Below are 25,611 nucleotides of genomic sequence, written 5' to 3' on the forward strand. Positions count from 1 at the left end.
TCTTTGACACTTGTATGCTAAATAGATCAAGGCTGGGAAAATCTTTAACTGAGCTGTTTTCCTGAACCACATTTGCATGCTTTGTTTAGATTGATTCCACTTCTATTTACTCCTCCCACTTCAAACCTATATACTCTGCTGTGCTGAGATTTTGTTAGACGACTTTGATGACTACAGCGCTACGCAGCGAGTATGTGAATAAAGAGAAACATCTGCTTTAAGATATCCAAAACGTCTCCAGGTCTCTAAGACCTTCACAACAAAAAGCTGAGCGGATGTAGCGGAAGACAAAACTTGAAATTCACCACAGCATCTATAAAGACAGCCTTCATGCTTTCAATGTGGAACTAGCCACAGCAAGACAGAAGTTTTTCTCAAACCTTATAAACAAACCTAAACAACACTCACACTCTTTTTGCTACTGTTGAGAGACTGACAAACCCCCCAAGTCAGATTCCCAGTGAAATATTCTCTGACAGCAAATGCAATGAGTTTGCTTCCATCTTTTCAAAGAAGATCAATAATATCAGAAAGGTGGTTAGCACATCCTCAAGTTATGCAGACAGAGGTCAGACAGATTCGACTGCAACTTCAAAAAGAAGTCACTATGTCTGTTTTTGAAGCAATTGATAGCAAAACTTTGGAAGAAATAGTTCAGCACCTTAAATCCTCAACCTGCAACCTCGACACACTTCCCACATCTTTTTTAAAAAGTGTGTTAAACTGTTTAGAAGCAGATCTCTTAGAAGTGGTGAACACCTCACTTCTTTTTGGGACTTTTCCAAACTCCCTGAAAACTGCAGTTGTTAAGCTTCTTCTGAAAAAGAGCAATCTTGATAACACCACATTGAGCAACTATAGACCAATATCTAATCTTCCTTTTATAGGCAAGATTATTGAAAAGGTAGTTTTCAATCAGTTTTCAATGAACTCACATGGATACCTGGACAATTTTCAATCTGGTTTCCAAGCACATCACAGCACAGAGACAGCGCTCATAAGGATAATAAATGATATTTACCTAAATTCTGATTCTAGCAAATTATCAGTGCTGGTACTACTAGATCTCAGTGCTGCGTTTAACACTGTCGATCATAACATTCTTCTAGAGAGACTGGAAAACTGGGTCTGGCTTTCTGGGATGGCTCTCAGTTGGTTCAGCTCATACTTAGAGGGGAGAGGTTATTATGTGAGTATAGGAGAGCATCAGTCTAAATGGATGTCCATGACATGCGGAGTCTCACAAGGCTCAGTTCTAGCGCCGCTCTTGTTTAGCCTGTATATGCTCCCACTAAGTCAAATAATGAGAAAGAACCAAATTGCCTATTACAGCTATGCTGATGATACCCAGATTTACCTAGCCTTATCGCCAAATGACTACAGCCCCATTGATTCCCTCTGCCAATGCATTGATGAAATTAACAGTGGGATGTGCCAGAACTTCCTTCAGTTAAACAAAGAGAAAACTGAAGTCATTGCATTTGGAAACAAAGATGAAGTTCTTAAGGTGAATGCATACCTTGACTCCAGGGGTCAAACAACTAAAAATCAAGTCAGGAATCTTGGTGTGATTCTGGAGTCAGACCTTAGTTTCAGCAGTAACTAAATCAGCATACTATCATCTCAAAAACATTGCAAGAATTAGATGTTTTGTTTCCAGTCAAGACGTGGAGAAACTTGTTTATGTCTTTATCACAAGCAGGGTGGATTACTGTAATGGTCTCCTCACTGGCCTTCCCAAGAAGACCATTAGACAGCTGCAGCTCATCCAGAACGCTGCTGCCAGGATTCTGACTAGAACCAGAAAATGTGAGCATATCACAGCAGTCCTCAGATCCTTACACTGGCATCCAGTTATATTTAGAATTGATTTTAAAGTACTTTTATTCGTTTACAAATCACTGTGGCATAGTACCTAAATACATTGCAGATATGCTCACTGAATATAAACCTAACAGACCACTCAGATCATTAGGATCAAGTCAGTTAGAAACACCAAGGGTTCACACCAAACAAAGGGAATCTGATTTTAGCTGTTATGCTGCCCACAGTTGGAATCAGCTTCCAGAAGAGACTGAATGTGCTAAAACATTAGCTACATTTAAATCTAGACTCAAAACTCATCTGTTTAGCTGTGCATTTACTAAATGAGCACTGTGCTACGTCCGAACTGACTGCACTATATATAATCATTTTCTGTTTTTAAATGTCTTAAACTTATTTTAAATAAATTTTAAATCATTTTAAAAGTTTTTAAATTCCTTGTTTTATTGTTGTTGTGATTATTATTTTACTTCCTTTTGTGTAAAGCACTTTGAATTATCATTGTGTATGAAATGTGCTATATAAATAAACTTGCCTTGCCTTTATATCTTTTTATATATATATTTATTTATTTTGAACGTGATAGAGGGTGGGGACAGGAGTGGTGCCTCAGAGGGGGTACAGACTGAGGCCCTCCAGGAGTTCGGCAACCCTGGTCAAGACGGTCGTCACCTACACTAATATCAATCTCTTTGCATTCCTTCCTACTCTTGGGATACATGTCCTGTGGGTTCTAGACTCTGCCATCTAGATACCGAACAGCGAAACATCACAGTGCTGTATCTAATCAGATAAAAAAGGACTGAAATTAACTCTGAAATTTTGATAATGTGGTGTTTGGGAGTGAACGGATACAGCACAGTTTAGCAGGAAGTTAGCAGTCCATGTGCAAAATCTTCAAGAATATAGATAGTATATTATCATAATGCAATTTAAGAACCAAGCTTATTAAAACACTTCAATATTCTGATGTGGACTGGCCAAAGTGCTACCAACACAAACTGCACTACTGCAAACATTGGTTTATTATCAGCAAACATCATCAGAACAAACTTTGCAACTTTACAACACAAAATAAAATGTTTTATATTACAATTCTAAAAAAAAAAAAAGTTTCAAAACTGGTTCATCATCAACACACTATGATGCCATATGAACATTTGGTTTCTTTGCCTGCATATATGCAACCGTTTTAACATTTGATTTGAGGTCTGAAAACAGATTACACACCAGCAAATATAGAAAATGTCCACACATTTCTGTCTGTAAGGAAATTTATCTAAAAACAAAACAACAACAAGAGAGAGAGAACATCCAAACTTTACATGTTTTCAACACCTCTGATTCGCCGGGCGAGTTGTATGTCACGTGGAAACAATGTCACTCTCTTGGCATGAATGGCACAAAGATTGGCATCAGAAAACAGACGGACCATGAATGCTTCTGCAGCCTAAAAACACATGAAAAAGCAATAATTAAACCATAATGTACTGTAATTGATTATAATAAAAATTACATACTGCAAAACAAATATATGACAATATGAACTGTGAATGAGAAATTAATTGTGAGAGTTAATCACAATGTAGATTTAGTTTCTGTTTTTCAAAGCAGTCTGCCTAGACACATTACCCGGTATTAACGTACTAACATGCTGTGAACGCAAGTTCAGATTTGCTGTGACTCACTCTATCATCACACACACAACAGTGTAAAACTAACTTGTTTGGATTAGCTGTATATATTTGACTTTTGGCTTCAGTATGGTTACACTGACTATGTTTTGTAGAAATTATATTGTAGTTTATCATTTGTATTTCTTTGTATTTTACTGATTTTGCTGTAAGGTGCTCTTGAGTACCCTGGAAAGGCACCTATATATGCAATACATTATTATCATTATTATACATTTCAAAGCAGAAATCTGTATTTCAATTTCAGAATAAACACTTTCACATTTTTAATAAGTACGTAATTGCATAGGCTTTCTAGGCACATGCCTATGTTCGCCCATGCCGGGGGCCTGTTCCAACAAAAAGATAACATGATAAAATCAGAATCAGCCCACAAATCACATAGTGATGGTACACCCAGACATGCTATGCTAAAATGCTAAGTAAGTCTAATTAAGGACAGTAAGACAAATTTCCGAAAACAAAAAATTAATATTAAATACAATTAAAAAATACTGTTAAAAACAGTTTAATTTATAATCTCATATTTTTGCATATTATTTTTTATACATATTTTGCAATGCATTTTTGTAAAGTCATAATTCAGTTTGATATTGTTTTGAACTGTTAGTGGTTTACAATAGCTGCTACAAACTGTTTTCAGTTTTAAACGTATTGTCCCCATTTTTTTAATTCATAGATGAGAAATGAAATTTCAAAGATATTTTGTCCACTCAAAGCAATCTGGTCACCTTTAGGATACAGCAGATTCGGTGCGACCCACTTTGAGGGGGTCGACTGCATAAATATTTACAAACAACTTGGTGGCTTGTAAATATCAATACAGTAATGGTAAAATGGTTAAACCAACTAAATTTGGTAAGCGGCTCATATTTTTAATGTTGGGGCTGTTTTAGAGTTCATGTTATTCAGTAATAGGAAGGGAGTGGGGGGCAAAAACTCTTTTCACAGTAAAAGGTAAACCTGGCCCTGACTGTAATAAACATGAACATAACCATTTAATAAAAGGAGAATAATAGGAGATATCTCTGAGTTTCTAGGACCAGTGATCATGCTGAGAGAGTTTTCTAACCCGCTAGCAATAAAAATGACAGCACAAAGGAATGGTTTTAAGGCAGACCATGTTGATCTGCTGCTTTCCTTGCAGAAAAAAAAAACGATAATCACAAAAAACATTAGTAGGCTACAGTAGAGTTAATTTTATGGACAATCAATATTATTAACAACATGCTTTATGTACAAAATTTGAAAACTGTTTAATTTCGTAGCGTAAAGTGCAACAGGTAAATTCGTTAAAAACTTTTGTTTGTGCTTGGATAGTGTGCACTGCATGCCGTTTCTGTCTGCATGTTTTAGTTTCGATTTCTTTAAAACACACCTTCCAAAAATCCCAGTCTGTCGCGACTGATCAACTGCTTCGAGTGTGTTTCAGAAAAACTCTGTCCATGTAAAATAATACCCAGACCGATCACATATCAGTGAGGGGGCGGGGTTGGGTGTCTAAAATGAATTCCGATTCCAGAATCGGATACTTAAGGCCAGGAATCGGATACTTCTTGTGAAATTAAAATTTCGATTCCGCCTGTTCGATTCCCATATGCGGTTCTTTCTTTCTTTCTTTCTTTTCCATCTGTGAGGACCCAAACTAACGATCGGCCAGGATTTTGCTCGCAGTAAAGTTCGTAGTCCGGATATAAACTCTGATGTGTACGGTAGAGATCACAGTAGAGTCAATCATCCTTTTTAAAGTTAATTTGATTTTCCGAATAATGTTAAAGATTTATTGATTATTTTGTTACGCCAGTGATGGCGAAAGATGGCTGTTAATAATGTATTGTCTTTGATCATTCATTCAAAAACACTGATTCATCCAGTAACGAACAAAGTAAATCTTGAGTGAATCACTAAATCATTTACTTATAAATTAGGCCTACATGTGATTTTGTTTAGTTGTCTAACGTTTTTTCTTCAGAGTCGTAAGAGAACCACAACTTCCATTTTGAAAAAAACAAGAATAACCCAATGGTCTACTTGCACAACTACTTCCGCGTTCTACTTGTTACGGCTCGGGAGTTTCCGCTTAGGGTTCAGCGCACCTACATAACTAACATATTTAATACAGATAAATAAAGGCTCATTGTGATCTTATTCATCACATCTCACAAACTGCAGCATGTCGATTAGGCCTCTGTAGAGCACTGACACCCCGTGGTGAACAATCACCTGTGATCACCAGCCACCGCTTTCTTTCGCTTCTCACATCGGTTTATGTTGGATTAAAACTTCACGTTCCGTTGAGTTTGGAAAATTCTGTACTCAGTAATCATCAGAATGTGTCTTCTCCTGTCTCTAAATATGTCCGAATGTGAAATCATCCGGCGAAATCTCATTTTATTAGGCGTTTAAGTCAACTAGATGATTACAGCACATTGAAAATGTACATAACCGGAAATAACTGAGCCGGAAACTTTCGAAACAGAAGTGCGTCACGAGGCTCAATGCAAGTAGTTCATTTATCCAGAATCACACAGCTCTGTTTTGCAAACAGCTCTTAAGTGAATTTTGTTCATGGTATTCAGCTGCAACTAAATGTTTAGCAAAAAAAGAAACATAAAAATAAATATGATAGATATAATTTATTCACACTGGAATCGAAACTAGGAATAGACAAGAATCGGAATCGATAAGCAGAATCGGAACTGATAATATTGTAACAACACCCAACCTTAGGTCAGGGCTCGTATTCACAAAACATCTTAAGGCTAAAAGTAGCTCATAACTTGACCATTTAGGAGAAAATCTTTAAAATAATGGGCATGTCAGTCCTAAATGTAGGACTCCTACATTTTTGCTCTAAGTGTTTTAGGGCCAAAACTAGCTCCTAAAGCCATGAAACGTTAGGAGTAGTGAAGAGGATTCCTAAGTCACTAAGACCAAATCCCAAACTATCCCAAAATGGCTTATCCTAAAATATTTTAAAAACATTTGATGGTAATGAGCTTTTAAATAGGCAACACCTTAATCACGGGGGGTACTGTGACTGTTGTAGAATTTGTTAGGGACAGTTTTTTCCTTTGATTATATAGAAGGTGACCAATTACTAGTAGAGACCAACAGTCATTACAGTTACCATAAAAACCAGTACAATTCCCATTATATTCAGTAAAACCACTAAGAATTCCATGATGGTTGCTATTGTTTTTAAACTTAAATGTTTAAATATGTTTTCTAATACAGCTTGGTTTTGGAGGTTCTCTCAACTCTAAATTTTCCTGTGATTATATCCTATGACATTTTCATTGTCAAGTTGGGCAAGAAGTAACAGCTGTTCTTACATCCAGTTTGGTTTTCTTTTACGTTTGCATGTCTTACTATCAGCTATGATTATTCTATTCTGTTAATTAAAAGGCTGTTTACATGCATAGCCGCTAATTGTTTAAGAGAAGCACACATGTAAGAGGCTGACAATCAGCTGAACACATACTTGTTTAATTAGTGACACTTAGCCTGCATTTAAAAATCTTTATTTGAATGTGGCAAAACATTTTAAACCTTTATTTTAATATTGCAACACAATATCATGCTCTACAATATTTCCATGAACAATTCTCTGACAGAGACCCCTCCTCTATCAGCCAATCATTGTGTGCATAGTTAGTAAGCATGCTGACATCATTCATAGCAACGAGGTCAACCCCGCCCTTACTCTTAGCTTAAGACTTCTCTCTATTCCTTATTAAAAGTTTGTCTCAGCAGCTTTGTGAACTGGTTTTAAGAGAAAACTCTTAGCTAAAAACTCTTAGCGGTAAGCTAAAATGTTTTGTGAATAAGGGCCCTGGTTTCTAAAGGGGTGCTAAGAACCCTCAAATGAATGCAAGAGCACCGTCAGGTGAAACTGTTATAATGGCATATTGCTAAAACAGATTGGCTTACAAACCAGTGTTAAATTCAGTGAGCTTGCGTTAACTCAAGTGACTGAAACTTTCGTTCTTTGATCATTTTCTAAATATGAACAATTTACATCTTGAATAAAAGTTTTGGGAGCAACAGTCACAACCATCATAGAAATATTAAAAGGCTTAAAAGAGCAGTAGTCTTGTTAATTAACCAATTAGTCGGCATTTACACCACAGTTTGAAAGTGGTTTTCAATTTGAAAGTTACATGTGTTAACATTATTTATTTTTAACATGAAAATGGTTAAAATAAGTAAAGCGTTAAAGGGATTGTGATCCAATAGTTTTTGCAAATGGTACAGAGCTAATTGTGGAAAACTGTATTTCTTATCCTGTGAACAACTTTACTATTACAGCCTTCAACTTTCTGTTGAAACTAAATTACAGTAATGAGAACCTTTTTTGAGAGACTTTTTTTTATTACCTTTGTCTTAAATAATAAAATATTAAAAAAATATATATATATAGTTTTGTTTTTGTTTTTTCAAGAAAAAGTTTAAATCTTCTTGATTTTAGAGTGACATGACAGCTGCACATTTACTAACATTCACCTTCACACATAATAAAAATACAGAAGACACAAATTTTATTAGTTAAAGTCTTGATTTTGTTTTGGACTAGAACTAGAACATGTTTTCATGCTTGGTGGTTCGAAAAACGCATTACTTTTTAACATAATTTACATTATTACAATACATTTCTCCCAGCCTGGCACATATGGCTCGGTTAGTTTCGGGTTTGATGAAGGCCCGCCTTCCGAAAAACAAAATGTGTTGTGATTGGTTATCTGTCCCACTGCATTGCGATTGGCAAACAGCTTAGATGGTGTTTCAGTACTGCCACGCCCCTTGTCAAAGCAGCAAGAAAAGAAGGAAGTCATATACACCTAGGATGCATGGAGGGTGAGTAAATAATTCGCTACAGTAGTGTTGGGTCATATCGTCAGCCTGCGACATCGCCAATACATGATACTATCGTGCAGATGTATTTAATTATTTACATAGTTTCATTGCCCGAAAAAAGCTCCAGCCTAAGGCTAAAAGCAACCTAACATTATCAAAGAACATCATCACTGATTAGCCTAGCCTATTCTAGTGCAAGTTTATGCATTTTAAAAAACACTCATGTTATAAGTGAAGCTATCTACACTGTATGATGAATAAATCTCTTACCACACACTGCACACATCTGCGACGCGTTACTGCTCTGAAGCGGCCGCTCTAGTCAATGTTTATGTTTATACCCACTGTGCTGCGGCTCTTTGAAGTGGTTCTCAGACTGCATGGCTAAAGTTAGGCTAATCCCCCACCTCGTCCCTACCCTCCCTCCAACAATTCAAATTTCCATGGGCGGGATTTAATTTAATGATATTCTAATGGGCCACAGTATGACATCATTGCATGCGGAAAACAAATGTAGTAGTCCAAACAGACTTTGAGATTTGTAACTTTGTAGAACTTTTTTTATGGCCAAAGATACACACACTGACTAAAGTTCGAAAAGTGAAAGAGCACAACAGCACCCCTTTAATTAACAGTTTACAGTTGGAACTGTCTGAATGCGGAAGTTTCAGTGGTCTCTAGTGTTTCTAGTCAAATTAACACATTTTCCTAGCTGATACCATAACTAAAACCTGCACACATTTTTATATTTAGTTATATTCAAAAAGTTTAAATTCAGTCTGTTTTAAAAATGGATTTCTATGGAGATCAGATCACGAAAGCACCCAAACAGAAGTTAGAATCCTTCATGGCGCCACTCATCGGTTACTCAGGAAAAAGTTTTATATAGTAGCGATTGCAACGGACCAATCAGCACCCAGGGCTGGAACCCTACATTTTATAATAAATCTTTTTTAATTGACACCTACCTCCTGTAAAGCCATTAGAGCATATCCCTGCCACATCATGTGCTCTCGACTAAATGTCTGACACACCTCTCGCACCTGTCAGGTAAAAAAAAAAAAAAAATTATTTACATTACCGTTACATCAATGTAATTAGCTTGTTTATGTTTCAAATTATTATGTGTCAAAAGGTTTGTCATGGGATCTTAATTGGCTGTTGAAGGAGACACTGAAGCAGTATTACCAGTCGTGAAAACGGGGCCTTGCGCAGCAACAGATCAGTAGACTTCTGATACTTGCGTATCTCCATGAGAGCTCGAGTACCAGGGCGAAACTTGCGTTTCTTGCGTGGGGATGCTTCTAGTAAAGACAGCACATTGACAGCAATCAGTTAGCTAATGCTTTGGCATACATTTCACTTTGTACATGTTCAGTTCACCTGGACGGGATTACAGACAGTCAGGTCAATATAACTGTCCCATAAACCAAAAATGTTTTCAGTCAAGACATTCTCAACAGAGCATGAATCCATTACATTGGAAATGGACATTAAAAAGACTTATATTCAGTGCGTGTCGCCACCTGCTGGTTGTAAAATCATTTGTAAAAAATATTTTCTTATCTTTTAATCTTTAAATAAGTTTTACTATTACAGCGAACACAAATTATGTTGCTTTTTGGCAATAAATATCAATTAAAAAAAGAAAGACTGCTTAAACAAACAAACAAAAAAATGTCTCAATGTGCTGTGTTTGCGTGTGACTTTATACAATTTTTTTTGCTTGCTTTCATATTTATTATTGTTCGTTATGTATCACGTGTATTAAAGTTATCTGCTCACGTACCCATTTACCTAACCTGCTTACCTAAGCCTGCAGAAATGTAAGGTTACCTCATTTGTATTCAGAATTTGCTCACTATTGAGAAATTGTAAGTTATATTCAGAGCTGGGTAGTAACTGATTACATAATCCAATCCCAATAATTTAGTAATTTGTAATTAGATTAAATTATATTTTAAAATACTCGTAATCAGACTAGTTACTTTTTTATGGATTACATGAGTACATATCATTTACACAATAGCTGTAATTTATTCATAATTGATTCACTGTGCCTAATTCCTCTTTTTTATCGTCCTAAAATAGCCTACCGCATATATACACTCAGTCTTCTAGTTTTGTGAACATTTGTAGTTACCTTCATTAGTCAGGTGGCGACAGCATTTAACCACTGGACTCGCAAAAATCGTTACAGGTTTAAGGAGCTTTTCAATATTGCATCAACTAATGATGAGCAATTGTATTTGAATCATCTCTCTGTAGGTTATATATCCATGTATTTATGTGTCTTTTGAAGGCTTTTGTTTTTCAAACACACTAAAAAGCACAAATTCATAAATTCACAAATTTCTTTTCCTTACCTGATCCTCTGTCACCTAATATATTTACTTGAAGTACCCTGCAGTACCCTAATTATTTTAATAATTAGGGTAAGTGTACACATTAAAGGAGAACTCCACTTCCAAAACAACAATTTACAAATAATTTACTCAACCCCTTGTCATCCAAGATGTTCATGTCTTTCTGTCTTCAGTCATAAAGAAATTATGGTTTTTGAGGAAAACATTTCAGGATTTTTCTCCATATAATGGACTTCATTGGTGCCCCGACTTTGAACTTTCAAAATGTAGTTTAAATGCAGCTACAAAAGGCTCTAAATGATCTGAGCCGAGGAAGAAGGGTCTTATCTAGCGAAACGATTGGTCATTCTTTTAGAAAAATAAAAATGTGTATATTTTTTTTTAAGCACAAAAGCTTGTGTAGCACAGGCTCTGGGATGCACATCCACGACACTAGAAATCACATCTAAGTTCATCATCTGTGTACTACAGCTCAAAAAGGTAGAGTATGGCGAAAAACTCCATCTCATTTTCTCCTACAACTTCAGAATCATCCAACATCATTGTACCTTTTTGTTTGTAAACAGCGTTTGACTTACTTGCACTTTCTTAGTCTTTGCATGTTCGCTTTGTAAACACTGGGTCTGTAGTTCCGTGTGAGCTTTCGATGTGATTTAATAGTACGTAGTGTCATGGACGCACATCCCAGAGCCTGTGCTACACGAGCTTTTGTGCTTAAAAAGTAAACAAATTTTTATTTTCCGGAAAAAAAATAAATAAAAATTTCTCGGCTGGGATCGTTTAGAGCCATTTGAAGCTGCATTTAAACTACATTTTGGAAGTTCAAAATCAGGGCACAAATGAAGTCCATTATATGGAGATAATTTCTACACAACTGAAGACAGAAAGACATGAACATCATATATATATATATATATAAAGAAGTAAAACATCAATATATTTATTCATTGACACAGAAGTGTTTAAAAATTCCTTTTACTAATGTTTGCTAACACTCATCACCTGGCCACACAGGACCTGTAAGGACTGTAAAAAGCCACACTAGTCTAAACCACGTTTAGATCACCTCACATTTTTCCTTCTTTCATTTTACACTTAGCCTATAAAACAATCTTCCTTCTTGTTTACAGTCTACACTCTGAAATCTTGCTTTCTACCGCTGAAGTCCCATCCCTGATGGGCATCAACTCTGATCTTGGCCTTCACTCACTCCTGAAAAGATTTTCTGCCCACTCCAAATGGTTTTGATATTTTTTTTTTTTTACTGTGCCCTCTTGATAAAGGTGACATGCCTCTATCATTTTTTGTGTAACACTTTAGAATAGGTAACACTTATTCACTATTAACTACAACTTTTCCCTCAATAAATTCCTAATTTGCTGCTTATTAATAGTTAGTAGGGTAGTTGATAAGTTTAGGTATTAGGTAGGATTAGGGATGTAGAATAAGGTCATGTAGAATAAGGCATTAATATATGCTTAATTATTACTAATAAATGGCTAATATTCTAGTAATATGCATGCTAATAAACCACTAGTTAAGAAACCGTAAAATAAAGTGTTACCGATTTTTGTATTATCAAACATCGCAGACACTCATTATATAATGGTGCTACACAGTGTGTAATTTGTAGGCCTAAATACAGTTGCAAATTAAGGTAGTAAGTAAGGTAAGGTAAAAGGTTAGTAAGGTAAAAGCACACAATAAACTTGATCAAAGTTTGTAATTAGAGGGATCCCTCATTGAAACACATAAATGGTTCCACAGTGTGTGACGAACTATTTGTTCATAAACAAAACAACAATACATTTTTATCTTATTTGACACAACATCAACGTACTTAAAGAAGTGGCTGAAAATTTCAGAAAAGTGTTGATTTCTGAAGGTCCCAAAAGATTTTTGGTATCTCTGCATGAGGTACCCCGAGACAGCATGCACATAAGTGGGGCTAACTCAACATTGCCAAACGTGATTGGTATGCAATAAAAAATGTCAGTGAATGAACAAATCATTGGATTGGTTAAAATAATGACTAGATATGATTTTCCCTTTTTTAAATTTGACTTCAAAGACGAAAGTAGGCTTAAATGGGCTTAATGGGTACACTTACCCTAAATATCTCATTTGCATGTTCTTTGGTTCTCCCACACTGGTTATGGCCACATGACGTGCAGGTTAACAAATACAATATTTCATTTTTTAGTAAACTGTTTTGGTTGATTTTTAATGACTTTAACATTTTTATGATTTAACAAATTATTATTAGCTTTTCATCAAACTCTTAAACCCCCTGCAGTTCTCTCACAAACCCCAGTTTGGGAAACCTTAACCTAATATAATGCTTTATGCACTTCATGTTGTCATGATGTTTCTTACTTTTTGTACTTTATATCAACATGGTACAAGACATCCATATTTAAAGCAATGTGAAAAACGAGATCAATAAGTAATCTAAGAGTATTCTGATTGCATTACCTAAAATGTGTATTAAATAGTTTACGTTACCAAGTACATATTTTGTCATGTAATTTAAAATCAGTAACGGATAACAATTTTGTAAGTAACCCACCCAGCAATGGTTATATTTTAAAACAGACAAACACTGCAGGCTCTCTTGATTTGCTGGTGTAAATAATCACATGATCAGAATGGAAGTTTACATTATGATAATATTGATGATGATATTTATGTCTTTAAGCACTACATCACCCACCTGACCTATAAACATGCAAACTTTTTAGTGTGCTTGCATTACACACACTGCTAAGAGAAGGAAGCCAGTGTGAAAAATCTCACCGGAGGGTCCGCTAGTGCGCCGGGTTCTGGATGTTGACGGTGGTGGCGGCGGCCCGGGGGGAGATCTGCGTCTGGGGGTCGAAGGCTTTCGCTTATGCGCCGATTTATTGTGCCGCATCGTCACACAATATCAGATCAACAGCACTACACTGCAACACACCAGCAGCAACTGTTAGTCGCGCGTGAACCCACGCCAATACGTAAATTCAATTTGCTAATCTCACGTTAAATATGGGAATTCTTCAGTTCCCATACAAAGCTATCAAAAGTAATCGACTGCGCGACGTCAGACACGTTCTCTCTATTCTGGGCACGTCTGTTTTATGCAGTGTACACGTATCATGCAATCAAAGCACATAAAACCAGCACATTATTTACCAGTTACTCAATGTCGCAGTTTTGATGTTTTCTATCATACACGAATTCAAACAGCGCTACACGCTGCCAACACAGTCCTCTGGCCAATGAAAGAGCCAGCACGCGCATGACGTCATGAAGAGACATTTGATTGGACCACTCCATTAACTTATTTTATAGGGATGTTTGCTACAACACAGTTCTGTTATGGTGTGTATTACTAAGCACCAGTAATAAAGTTATAAATATATCTAAATATATATGTATATTTATATATTTCGAAGAAATAGAATGAGAGTTAGAGTCAAGAAGCAATAAAAACAAGGCGCGATGGAGGAGGGCTTTAGCGCAAAAAGCTCATCCTATGGTTCTTGTTACTTTTCTAAGCGCTGGCTCAAATACACCAATCATAGTTGTGTCTTATTGGTTGGCTAAGGAAGTTTAGTAAGACTTTTAAAAAAGGACGTTCAGTGTGGATTTCAGACTCGTACGGGACGTTTGGGGACTTTTTTTTTTTTAAAGTAAAATATCAGATTACAATGCAATTTCATTTTCTCCTACAATTTCTCAAAACAGTCTCAAGTGTCAGAAAAAACAACTGTTTCACATTAGTCATACACATTTGTTTTGTTGTTTAAATGTATATATTATCATGTCTGATAATGTATTATCATATCTGCGATTCAAAGTGCAGATATATTTCATTATTTTTTAGGTATAGATATGTTATTTAATCCCAAAGGTTGACATTATGTCACTACAAAAGTTTAGATTAAAGGCTGAAATGTCTAAACTGGATATATTTACACAGAATGATTATATGAAAAGAAGAAATTATGTGAAAATCTTGAATTCATTAACATTATTACTTACTGAATACTTACAACAATGAGAAAATATGTAGGTAAATAAGTTAATAACTTTTTAAAAAAGTTAATAAATGATTAACAAATTATTATATGAGTAAATGCAATATTAAATGATTGAATATTATTAAAGGAGAAGTTCACTTCCAGAACAAAAATTAACAGATAATGTACTCACCCCTTGTCATCCAAGATGTTCATGTCTTTCTTTCTGCAGTCGTAAAGAAATTATGTTTTTTGAGGGAAACATTTCAGGATTTTTCTCCATATAATTGACTGATATGGTGCCCCGATTGTGAACTTCCAAAATGCAGTTTAAATGCGGCTTCAAACGATCCCAAATGCGTTTGTAAATGATCCCAGACGTGGAAGAAGGGTCTTATCTAGTGAAACGATGTTATTTTCATAAAAATAATACAATTTATATACTTTTTTTTGTCAAAGGCTTGTCTTGTCCTCTCGCTCTGCCTGAACTGTTTTTTTTTTTTTTTTTTTTTCCGGTTCATGACAGTTAGAGTACTTTGAGAAATTCCCATCTCACTTCCAGAACAATTCCCATTTTTTTTTGTTCTGGAAGTGGACTTCTCCTTTACATTAGTATAAAAAAAGAAAGAAAACCACACATCACAGCATCACACACAGATTGTTGAGAATCCTGATCATTTATTATAAAGTTTTAATGGGTCTTGACTGATTTTTAGCTTCCCACTGGTAACAACTGACCAAACATAAATGTCATGCTTTCACTTACTTAAAAAAAATACACATAGTAATATGCTATATAATAGTAGCTGGAGAAAAAAAAGGTATTTGAAGTCGGATAAGTGTTGTTTCAGTTTGGGAAGAACATAATGGGACACATCATGTTGAATTATGTGGCCATAAAACTTTAATAAAACTATAAAACCTTTTATTGGTTATTATTTATAAATGAACTGGTAGTATCATTTTGCCTTTCGCATCCAAAAAATGAACATTTAACTCAGTTTAAAAATGTCACTCTGACTTGACTCTTTTTTAATTCTTAAATTTTATTAAATGAACTATAAAACTACACAAATCTTGTATATCTGATAGGTTAATGACAGGTGTAAGGAAATGTCTCATTCAACATCCATCAGGTCTCTTCAATAGTTCACATTTTTTGCTAAACAGTTTTGAGTAGCTCAAATGCAAATGACTGAATACAGGAAAAGGTACTAAAACATTTTTAACCATGGATGAAAACACATTTCTTTGCTTAATGTCTCATTTATAAACAACACACATATTCCTTATATTTTCCAGTGAGTTGAAGGCAAAGAGTGTACAAATGTTCTTTATGTCTCATTCTGTGTCCATCACTTGGACAGATTCATCCACAACATCCAGTGTTAATGGAGTCACTGTTTTTGTGAGCACAGCAGTAGTGCCTGGCTTGTATCTGTACGTACCCTCCCTGGTTCATTGGAAGAAAGAGAGAATATTTAGTTGAGTGTTCAGATATTTTATCAATACATAGTATGGCCATGGCAGTTGTATTAAACAACAGTTTATTTTGGTTATAAAGACAGACGAGAGTTGAACAGGGGTATAATCCAGAAAGCAGTTTATGCAAACAGCTGGTTAAATGTAAAAGGATAAAAGGATTTAGATTTTGGTTCCAAAAACTGAGGTAATGTTACTTGCAAATACCCACAGCCGCATGAGGCTTCAGTGGGCTTGACAGATTTCTTCTTCTTCTTCTTTTTTTAATTATATAGCACTATTATAACATATAGCAATGTTTGTTTTATTTTATTCTCACCTCAAACATGGTAGTTTGCATTAAAAAGGTTTTATTTGCAATGACTGCTCACTTAGTGGTGATATGCAATAATGTAAACTGCCATTAAACAAAAAAAGAATGAATAAGTATGAATTTGTCATTTCATCTTTCAGAAGGGTGCTCATGAGCACCTGCTTTGCATTCACTATGCACACTTCTGCCGAGCTCACATCGAGACAATCTCTGCACCAGACTTCTGCCCGACAGTCAAAGTGGCATTACGTCACCAAAGTGTGGACTTAGAGAAAGACCACGAGGGTTTATGGTGTGACTTGGGACAGGGCCTTATCATCTGTTTCTATAGTGACTCCTAGATTTGGCACACTGTTGAAAATGTATGTACAGTCATGTAAAAAAGTTAGGACACCCTATTGAATTCAGTGGTTTTCTGTATCAGGACATCATTAAAAAAAACTGGTTCTTCGCTGGTCTTGAAATTTTGAAAATAAAACCTAATGAACAACAACACATGACAAATTGCACCATGTCATTATCTACTGAACAAAAATAAAGCCAAAATGGAAAAGCCGTGACAAAGTCAGGACACCCTTACTGTTAACATTGGAATTAACAGGGTAAATCACAGTCAAGCACTGATAATCAAATACCTTTGATTAACTGATCATCAGCAAGTCTGAGCGCCCATAAGCTTTGTCAGTTTGCTGGTCTGGAGCCTTCAGGTGTGTGTTAACACACTGCCAAGGAGGTAAGACATCAGCAATCATCTTAGAGAAGTAACTGTTGCTGCCATCAATCTGAGAAGAGTAATACGGCCATTTCCAAACAATTTGAAGTTTATTCACAAGTGGAAGACTTTTAAAACAGACACCTCTCCTTCCAGAAGTGGATGTCTCAGAAAATTCACCCCAAGATCAGACCGTGTAAAGCTCAGAGAAATGGCAGACAACCCAAGAACTACACCTCAGACTCTACAGGCCTCAGTTAACATGTTACATGATAAAGTTCATGACAATACCATGAGAAAAAATATGGGACAAAAATGGCATGTTTGGAAGGCTTGGCAGAAGAAAGCCTCTTCTATCTAAAAAAAAACACCATTGCAGCACAGTTTAGGTCTGCAAAGTTGCATCTGAACAAAACACAAGTCTTCTACAATAATGTCCTTTGAACAGACAAGACCGAAGTGGAGCTGTTTGGCCATAATGCACAGCGCCAAGTTTGGTGAAAACCTAAAGACCATATCAGCACAAACATAATTTTGGGCTTGTTTTGTAGCCACAGGACCTGGGCACCTCATCATCATCGAGTTGGCCATGAACTCCTCTGTATATTAAAGTATTCTAGAGTCAATGCGAGGGCATCTGTCCAACAGCTAAAGTTGGGCCTACATTGGGTCATGCAACAGGACGATGATCCCAAGCACATCAGCAAATCTACAACAGAATGGCTGAAAAGAATCAAGGTGTTGCAATAGCCCAGTCCAAGTCCAGAGCTCATCCTGACTCAAATGCTGTGGTGCATAAACAAATGCCCACAAACCTCAATCAAGCAACGTTGAAAAGAAGAGTGGTCCAAATTCCTCCAGAACGATGTGAGAGACTGATAAAGTTATTGCTGCTAAAAGTGGATCTACAGGCAGCTGAATTATAGGGTGATCTCACTTTGTCACACATGGCCTTTCCCTCTTGGCTGTATTTTTCTTAAATAAATAATGACACTATGTGATATGTCATGTGATGATGTTTATCTGAAGATTTATTTTCCAAATTTTAAGACCTGCCAAGGACCAGATAATTTTTATTATGTCCTGATACAGAAAACCATGAAATTCAATAGGGTCTCCTAACTTTTTCACATGACTGTATGTCCCAGATGACATACTACACATTATAAAAATATATACTATGCACTATGTACTGTACTATCTTGTGTATACATTTTGTAAAGTTGTTTTGCTATCCAGCATCTGAGTATGATCAGCATTCCTGTTTTAACATTTAATTTACTCACACTTAATTTTCTCACTTAAATAAGTAAAACAAAATCAAGTTAAAAGTTTGAAGTGCACTTTTCGCTTTGAAATTTACAGAAGTCACTATTTATACAAAAAATAGCTAGGGTTATCCTAACTTCAGGTTTGGCCTACAAAAGTACGTCATCACTGCAGACAGTGTTAGGAAAAGTTACTTTGGAAATGTTATAGGTAACAGATTACAAGTTACCCTTTTTAAAATGTAATAAGTACTGTAAATACTGTAAATACTGAAAATCTTTCCTAATAATGTGCTAGTTAGCAAGTTTAGCGGCTAAATGCGGCTAAAGTAAACATCCTGGTCACTCCACAGAGAGAAGAGAGGGGCGGGGCGAGCAGAGCTCATTTGCATTTAAAGCAGCCTCAACCAGAATGAGATGATTTTTGCAGAGCCGAGTTTGACAAGGTAAAAAGGGTGTTGTTTTACACAACCATTGAGAATTTTTAACCAAAGTATATTATAGACTTTTCATTAAGACCCTAAAGAATCAACTTGTGGAAAATGGGCACCCGATGACCCCTTAAAAGTATTGTAAATGATTGCATTTGATTACTTTTCTAAATATCTAACAAATGTTTTAAATTTTCAGTTTTAATCATTTTCAAACATTTAAAGCAGGCAGGGTTATCCTTATAGTAATAATCAACACTGATTACTGTCAGACTTTCAAAATTTTTTACCACTTGAATTAAGATTATAATAATTTCATTTTAAAGGCACAGCCACCACAATATCAGACTTCAGCACCTGTTTCTACTGTGGGATCTTTTCTGAGGTTCAATACAGATTTAAAATCATTACAAGAAATAGTTTAATAGCTATGATGCTGTTTTTGAAATCAAATCTTTGCATAGCTACGACAGGAAACACTGGCATCTAACAATGTCTTGGGGGAAAAAAAACAGTTAATTTATGTGACGACAAGTTGACCCTGCTTTCTGGAATGCACCCACAACCCCTCAACCCCAGGACAATACGATATGGAAAAGATTCTGATGTTAAATGATGTGAGTGATCTTCCACATTACAGTGGTCTATATATCTCACCTCAATCCTTTCTGAACAGGCTGGTCATATGCTCTCAGATAATCCACAGTTTTCTCTGTAATCACACACAGGTCTACATTGCTGCCAGAACCCAGATCACAGAAGATGCCTGCAGTGATGGCATCTCTTACCAGCTGCTTTGCTTCCTCCAACTTTTCATTACCAAGTGGGTTTGGAAAAAACAAATATAGAACATGAGTTTCAGAAGTAGGATTAAAAAAGCATTCAATACAAGAATTGGTTCAAAGAATTAATATTTATTTTTTATTTTATTTTAAATTAGCAAATTTGCACATTTATTTTAAATGTGTGAGTGCAAATATATAATTCCCATACATAAACAAGTTGAGGAACAATATTCATTTTAAAATATGTTTATCATACATTTCCTGAAAATCAATTTCCTGGTCATTTTATATTGTGCTGTTCCGTTCTACAAATTTTTTTAGTGGATTATATATATTTAAAAAAAAAGGTTCTTTTTGTCATTTTACTAGATTTTGATATACTTCAGATTCAAGTTTCAAGTTCAAAACTTCAGAGATAGCTGGTTTGACTTTTGAAAAAAAAAAAAAAGTATATTAATTAGGGATGTCACTATACTCAATAAAATATCGAACCATTCAGTATGCGCTTGTGTGTCATTTAAATAATTCCCTTGTTTTTTTTATCTCGAAATTTGCTGTGTGCCCTTGATTTCACGTGCTGAGATGAGGAAACGCCTCCCCGTTTATATTTGAAAAAGCAACACTTGCAGAGCATCTTCCCTTCTAATGAAATGCAATGATAATCCTTTCTAAACTTGTTGTCCAACAAAAGAGAACATTATAACTTATTTTTTATTTCACAGCATCAGTCAAGTGTTTGAAATTACTTCCTTTTGTGATCTAATGTGGCTTCTTATCACAGAATGAGGCAGAAAATATATTCTATACTGTATGTCCATTAGCAATCGCTTACAAATATACTTAATCATTATGAAAATACCCGAGATGGCTTGAAGAACACATGCACACGTATTGTGCATAAGTGTCATGTGTCTGTCTGTCAAAGCCACGCCCTATTTTGGAGACCACCAATTGGAGACCTGTAGGCTGCAGTTATACCCCTCTCTAAAAATCAGAAAAATAATACCTCTCTCAAAAGAAATATTAAGCAGAAATATAATAACACGCTTTTTCCAGTGTACAAAGGGTTATAGGACTATTTTGTTGTTAATTAGTTGAAATATAAAAAAAAGGAAATGCACTGATGTGGCAAGCTATCAGAACCGAACTGAACCAAAAACTGTGGTTAAAAACTGAGGTAAAAAATAGGAAAATAACTACACTAAAAACTAAAAGTGATTACAGTATCATAGAAAGTTCACAGTATTATAGAAAGTAATCATAGTATTTGCTAGTACAGTGCATTCTGTCACTTTCACATTTTCAGAATTCATGTATAGGCACATCGTGTCAGGTTACTAGATACAGCTCTCATGTGCCATGTGACTGTTCAAGCTGTGGCAAGTTTAGATATATACTGCAAATGAGTTTTTAAACCTAGAGTATTTCGAAGGGGAAGATCTCAGGGAATAATTTATAGTTTGTTCCTCACACAAAACTGACTTCTATACAATAATGACACAGCTCATATGGATTACTTCTAAAATACTTAATAGTGAATTTGTGTCATTTTTGAGCTTAAATGGCTCCATGGTCAATATATGCAATCATTGAAAACAGTGGCATGAACATTATTCAAAATCTCTTCTTTTGTGTTCCATGGAAGAACAATTAAAACATTTTAAGAAATCAATTTTAAAATACATAGAATGTTTTTTTATTTTTAAATAATTTATGTTTAATCAGTCCACAGATCCTAAAATAACAACAAATATGCAATACCATGTTTAAAAAATATCAATAAGAATGTCTATAAACAGTTGTCTCACCTCCATGTTTGGCTTGTAACGATCCTCAAATACAGAAATGGCAGAAGCTGCCCCAGACCCTGAAATATATGTTTTTGCTAAATAAGGGCAGGTGGCGAAAACAAGCTTTTTAATTGCAAATATCAGCATTTTGCTCAGATAGTGTTCATTCAAAGAAAGGAGGTAACGAAAAAGTAACTGTACCCATGGTAAGGAAAGGCAGCTTATCATAGGAACCATGAGGGTAGACGCTATAGAGCTGTGGGCCGTTAACATCCACACCTCCCACAATTAGAGAAGAACCAATGTGCCCCTGATACCTACAACAATGGGAAACAATCATTCTTACTCCTAGGACTATTTTGAAACAATCCTTCAAGAGAAACAAATATTATCAGTTACCACAATAATTTAAAGACAGAATTATGTAATTATGTGTCAATTATTTTGGCATGATCAGTTGAATCAAATTAATTTAACTAATATGGCAAACACTCCTTCACCTAAAAAGCATCTGTTTGAGCTGTCGGGTCACCATGGCCACAAGAGGAGGTCGTCCCGTGCTGAGTGAATGCAGCTCCACATTTGATGACATCATCTGAGTAGTGACCTCAGCATCAGCCGCAACACCTGCACCGCAACAACTTTTGTGGAGAGAGAGAGAGAGAGAGAAAGGCACTGTAAAGAAAGGTTTGGACAAAGACTTTGGGCCCTATTTTAAAGATAAGCACATAGTCTGAAGCGTGTGGCGCAGGAGCACTTAGGGCTTGTTCAAACCCACTTTTGCTAGTTTAATGACAGGACGAAAAAATACATGGTCCACAAGGGTTGCAACTGTTCTTTTAAAGGAGAAGTCCACTTCCAGAACAACAATTTAAAGATAATGTACTCACCCCCTTGTCATCCAAGATGTTCATGTCTTTCTTTCTTCAGTCATATCAGGATTTTTCTCCATATAATGGACTGATATGGTGCCCCGAGTTTGAACTTCCAAAATGCAGCTTAAATGCGGCTTCAAACGATCCCCAGCCGAGGAAGAAGGGTCTTATCTAGCGAAGGGATGAGGGATTATTTTCATAAAAATAATACAATTTACATACTTTTTTTTTAAATGTCAAACGCTCGTCTTGTCTTGCTCTCCCTGAACTCTGTGTATTCTGGCTCAAGACAGTTAGGGTATGTCGAGAAACTCTGACCGAATTTGCTCCCTCAACTTCAAAATCGTCCTATATCGCTGTTTTACCTTTTTTGATCTTTTTTGCATGTTCACTTTGCAAAGACTGGGTTGGAACTTCTGCAGCGATGTAGGATGATTTTGAAAGGATTTTTGAAGTTGAGGGATAAAATATGATTGGAGTTTTTCGACATACCCTAACTGTCTTGAGGCAGAATAAACAGAGTTCAGGGAGAGCAAGACAAGACGAGCGTTTGAGATTAAAAAGTATATAAACTGTATTATTTTTATGAAAATAACTGATCGTTTCACTAGATAAGACCCTTATTCCTCGGCTGGGATTGTTTACAACTGCATTTGCGATCGTTTGAAGCCGCATTTAAACTGCATTTTGGAAGTTCAAACTCGGGGCACCATATCAGTCCATTAAATGGAGAAAAATGCTGAAATGTTTTCCACAAAAAACACAATTTCTGTACGACTGAAGAAACAAAGTCATAAACATGACAAAGGGGTGAGTACATTATATGTAAATTGTTGTTCTGGAAGTGGACTTCTCCTTTAATGAGTCATGGGTGTGTTCTGGGCATAGCGTGCAATAAACCAATCAGATTCTCCCATTACTACAGAAACACTATTTACATGGCTTAAAGTGTGTGAGCAGACCATCTACGGGACAAGCTTTCTTTATGTGCACAACAATAATCTTTTATATCTTTTACTTTACATTGTTATCCATATATTTTTAATATTTGGCATGTTCGTGTGCTGTTGCACGTCCATGTCTGTGTAATAAGTAGAGTGTTGTGCACCTGCCTATGGATGCATATTATTAATGCATCCTTTAAATATACATTTTAAAAAAATACTGCGCCTACTGGTGCAATCGTTTTCAGTTGCCTCAAAATAGCAACACGCCAACAATGTGCCTGAACACACCTCGTTTTCAGACCAGCACGCCCATGGGCGAACTGATTGGCGCAAGTGCAAGGGCCCTTGAAATCTGGTGATGAGCAATAAAGGAATTGACTTACTAGATTTTGGGAGCTATGTAGTGGATTTTCATGCAGTTTTTATCAGCTACGACCATATCATCCGTGGCTCTGGTGTCTGCACCTAAAATCACTCCATCCTATAAAATTAAACACTTTTTTATGAAATATAGAAATATAGAAATATATATATTACAATGAAATATTATACACCACTTAATTAATTTAATATTGCTATATTTACAATCAATCAGCTACATCAACATCATAGACTTTGTGTTAAATATTTAATTGGTAATTAATTACATAAATGGTGTTTTAATAAAAACAGACTTTGAATATAAGGCCAGCGATGGTGGTGCCAGTCTTCCTGGCGTTTGGCGCACTGTAACCCTTCTCTGATAAGTTTGCTTCAAGAACAGCATTTCTGTGAAAGCATATAAACATCACAGACATGCAGAACATAACAGCATGCATATTAGTACTTAGCAGTCACTGTAAGTTGTATTTTTCGTCTTGATCACATTGTTTTACCTAACGATGTCTCACCTGCGCGTGTTCTCAAAAGAGAATCCTCCGGTCGGTGTCTTTGTCGATATGTTTAGCATCTTTCACCTGCACACTGAGTGAAATCTAAAGTTATAGCTCTAACAATCAGTCTGGAATAAAGCTCTTTCTAAATACCGCTTTAAACGTTTGCTCGCCTCGGCTTTACACAAAGAGTCGGTGCGTCAGCGCTTTTAACGACAAAACTGAAGAAGATCCTTCTTTCACTTTCACTTCTGACACATGATCGCTTCTCTGGGTCATTCAGTCGAATCAGTTAATAGACGGTTAAGGGTTATTTATTACTGTGTTAAAAATTAGGCCTAATTTATTATACGCTTTTTAAAAGTGTTTTTCTACATAAGCTGTTTTTTTGTTGTTGTTGTTGATGTTGTTGTTTTGTTTTTTAACCTGCGGTTACACCAATAAAAGCAATTTGCAGGTATTGTAGTTTAGAAATAGGCCAGATCCCTGATAACAACAACAACAACAGCAATAATAATTGTAACAATTATTATTATTATTATTATTATTATTATTATACTATTTTCATGATACAGTAATGTAATACAAACTCAGATCTTTATTCATTTTGATGAGAATACTGGCAAACTAAATATAAAAAAAAAAAATAATGAATTTTTTAAAGATAAATATAACGTAAAACAGAGTGCATGACAAATCATTGCCGAACGTCACATGACCAAACCGGAAGACTGGGCTGTCTTCTTGGCAACTGACATTTAAGTGAATTTATGCCACCTACTGCACTGGAGTGTAGGCCAGAGCTTTGTAGCCCTTGTGTTTTCGTGTGTTTTAGTGTAATTTAGTTTTATAATTTCTTTTTTCTTTTTCTTTTCTTTTTTTCAAACCTAGTCAGTGAGGTACAACACCGCAGGGGGCATGGCTTAATTACTACACTTACCCTGTTTTTCCATCAAATCCTTTGTTTTTACATCAAATGTATTCTAACTAGGTGGTTCAATAAAAAAAAAAGGACTTTATATTTACCACAAGTTAGCATCAGGTAGCTCGTTAGCTAGCCAGTGAGCATATGCTAACAATACTTTTCAAATAGGCTATTATAATGTTGTAATTAATCATTATAGATTATATACTTTTTAATTTTAAGATAAAATGTCTGTACTCTGATTACTCTGATTACAGAAAAAAAATGACCCAGTTCTTAAGGGTGCATTTTCCCACACTCTATACTCAAGAATGTACCCAGCTAGAAATGTTTCACGTTCTGGTAATGTTTTCAGTGGCAAGTTTTATTTTAGTTCTCAGAATGTTCTGCTAAAAGGTAGAATAACATTCTCTAAAAACATTCTAAAAATGTTTATTGATAACATTATTAGAACATTATCCTGTAA

At 35.6% G+C, this 25,611-nt stretch overlaps 2 protein-coding genes across 3 annotated transcripts; both read right to left on the bottom strand.

The window, feature by feature from the left end:
- Window positions 1–2,814: 2,814 nt before the first annotated feature.
- LOC127182196 (histone H3-like centromeric protein A) lies at window positions 2,815–14,036 on the bottom strand. Of its 2 annotated transcripts, none has more exons than XM_051137350.1 (5): window positions 13,762–13,909; window positions 13,538–13,686; window positions 9,564–9,679; window positions 9,344–9,418; window positions 2,815–3,274 (listed from the first exon to the last, which is right to left on the bottom strand). In XM_051137350.1, the coding sequence occupies exons 2-5, from the start codon at window positions 13,653–13,655 to the stop codon at window positions 3,146–3,148; spliced, it is 438 nt and encodes a 145-aa protein (XP_050993307.1). In that variant the 5' UTR covers window positions 13,656–13,686; window positions 13,762–13,909; the 3' UTR covers window positions 2,815–3,145. The 2 variants fall into 2 exon arrangements, with proteins under 2 accessions (XP_050993307.1, XP_050993308.1); XM_051137351.1 differs by lacking the exon at window positions 13,762–13,909 and adding an exon at window positions 13,916–14,036 and having other exon boundaries at window positions 2,817–3,274.
- A 1,397-nt stretch (window positions 14,037–15,433) lies between these two features.
- Window positions 15,434–24,493, bottom strand: psmb10 (proteasome 20S subunit beta 10). The gene is made up of 8 exons (XM_051137342.1): window positions 24,239–24,493; window positions 24,023–24,116; window positions 23,732–23,829; window positions 22,027–22,167; window positions 21,728–21,843; window positions 21,545–21,603; window positions 19,609–19,760; window positions 15,434–16,198 (listed from the first exon to the last, which is right to left on the bottom strand). The coding sequence occupies exons 1-8, from the start codon at window positions 24,295–24,297 to the stop codon at window positions 16,087–16,089; spliced, it is 831 nt and encodes a 276-aa protein (XP_050993299.1). The 5' UTR covers window positions 24,298–24,493; the 3' UTR covers window positions 15,434–16,086.
- Window positions 24,494–25,611: the final 1,118 nt, after the last annotated feature.

This window comes from Labeo rohita, chromosome 19, assembly GCF_022985175.1.
Source record: "Labeo rohita strain BAU-BD-2019 chromosome 19, IGBB_LRoh.1.0, whole genome shotgun sequence".
NCBI lineage: Eukaryota > Metazoa > Chordata > Actinopteri > Cypriniformes > Cyprinidae > Labeo > Labeo rohita.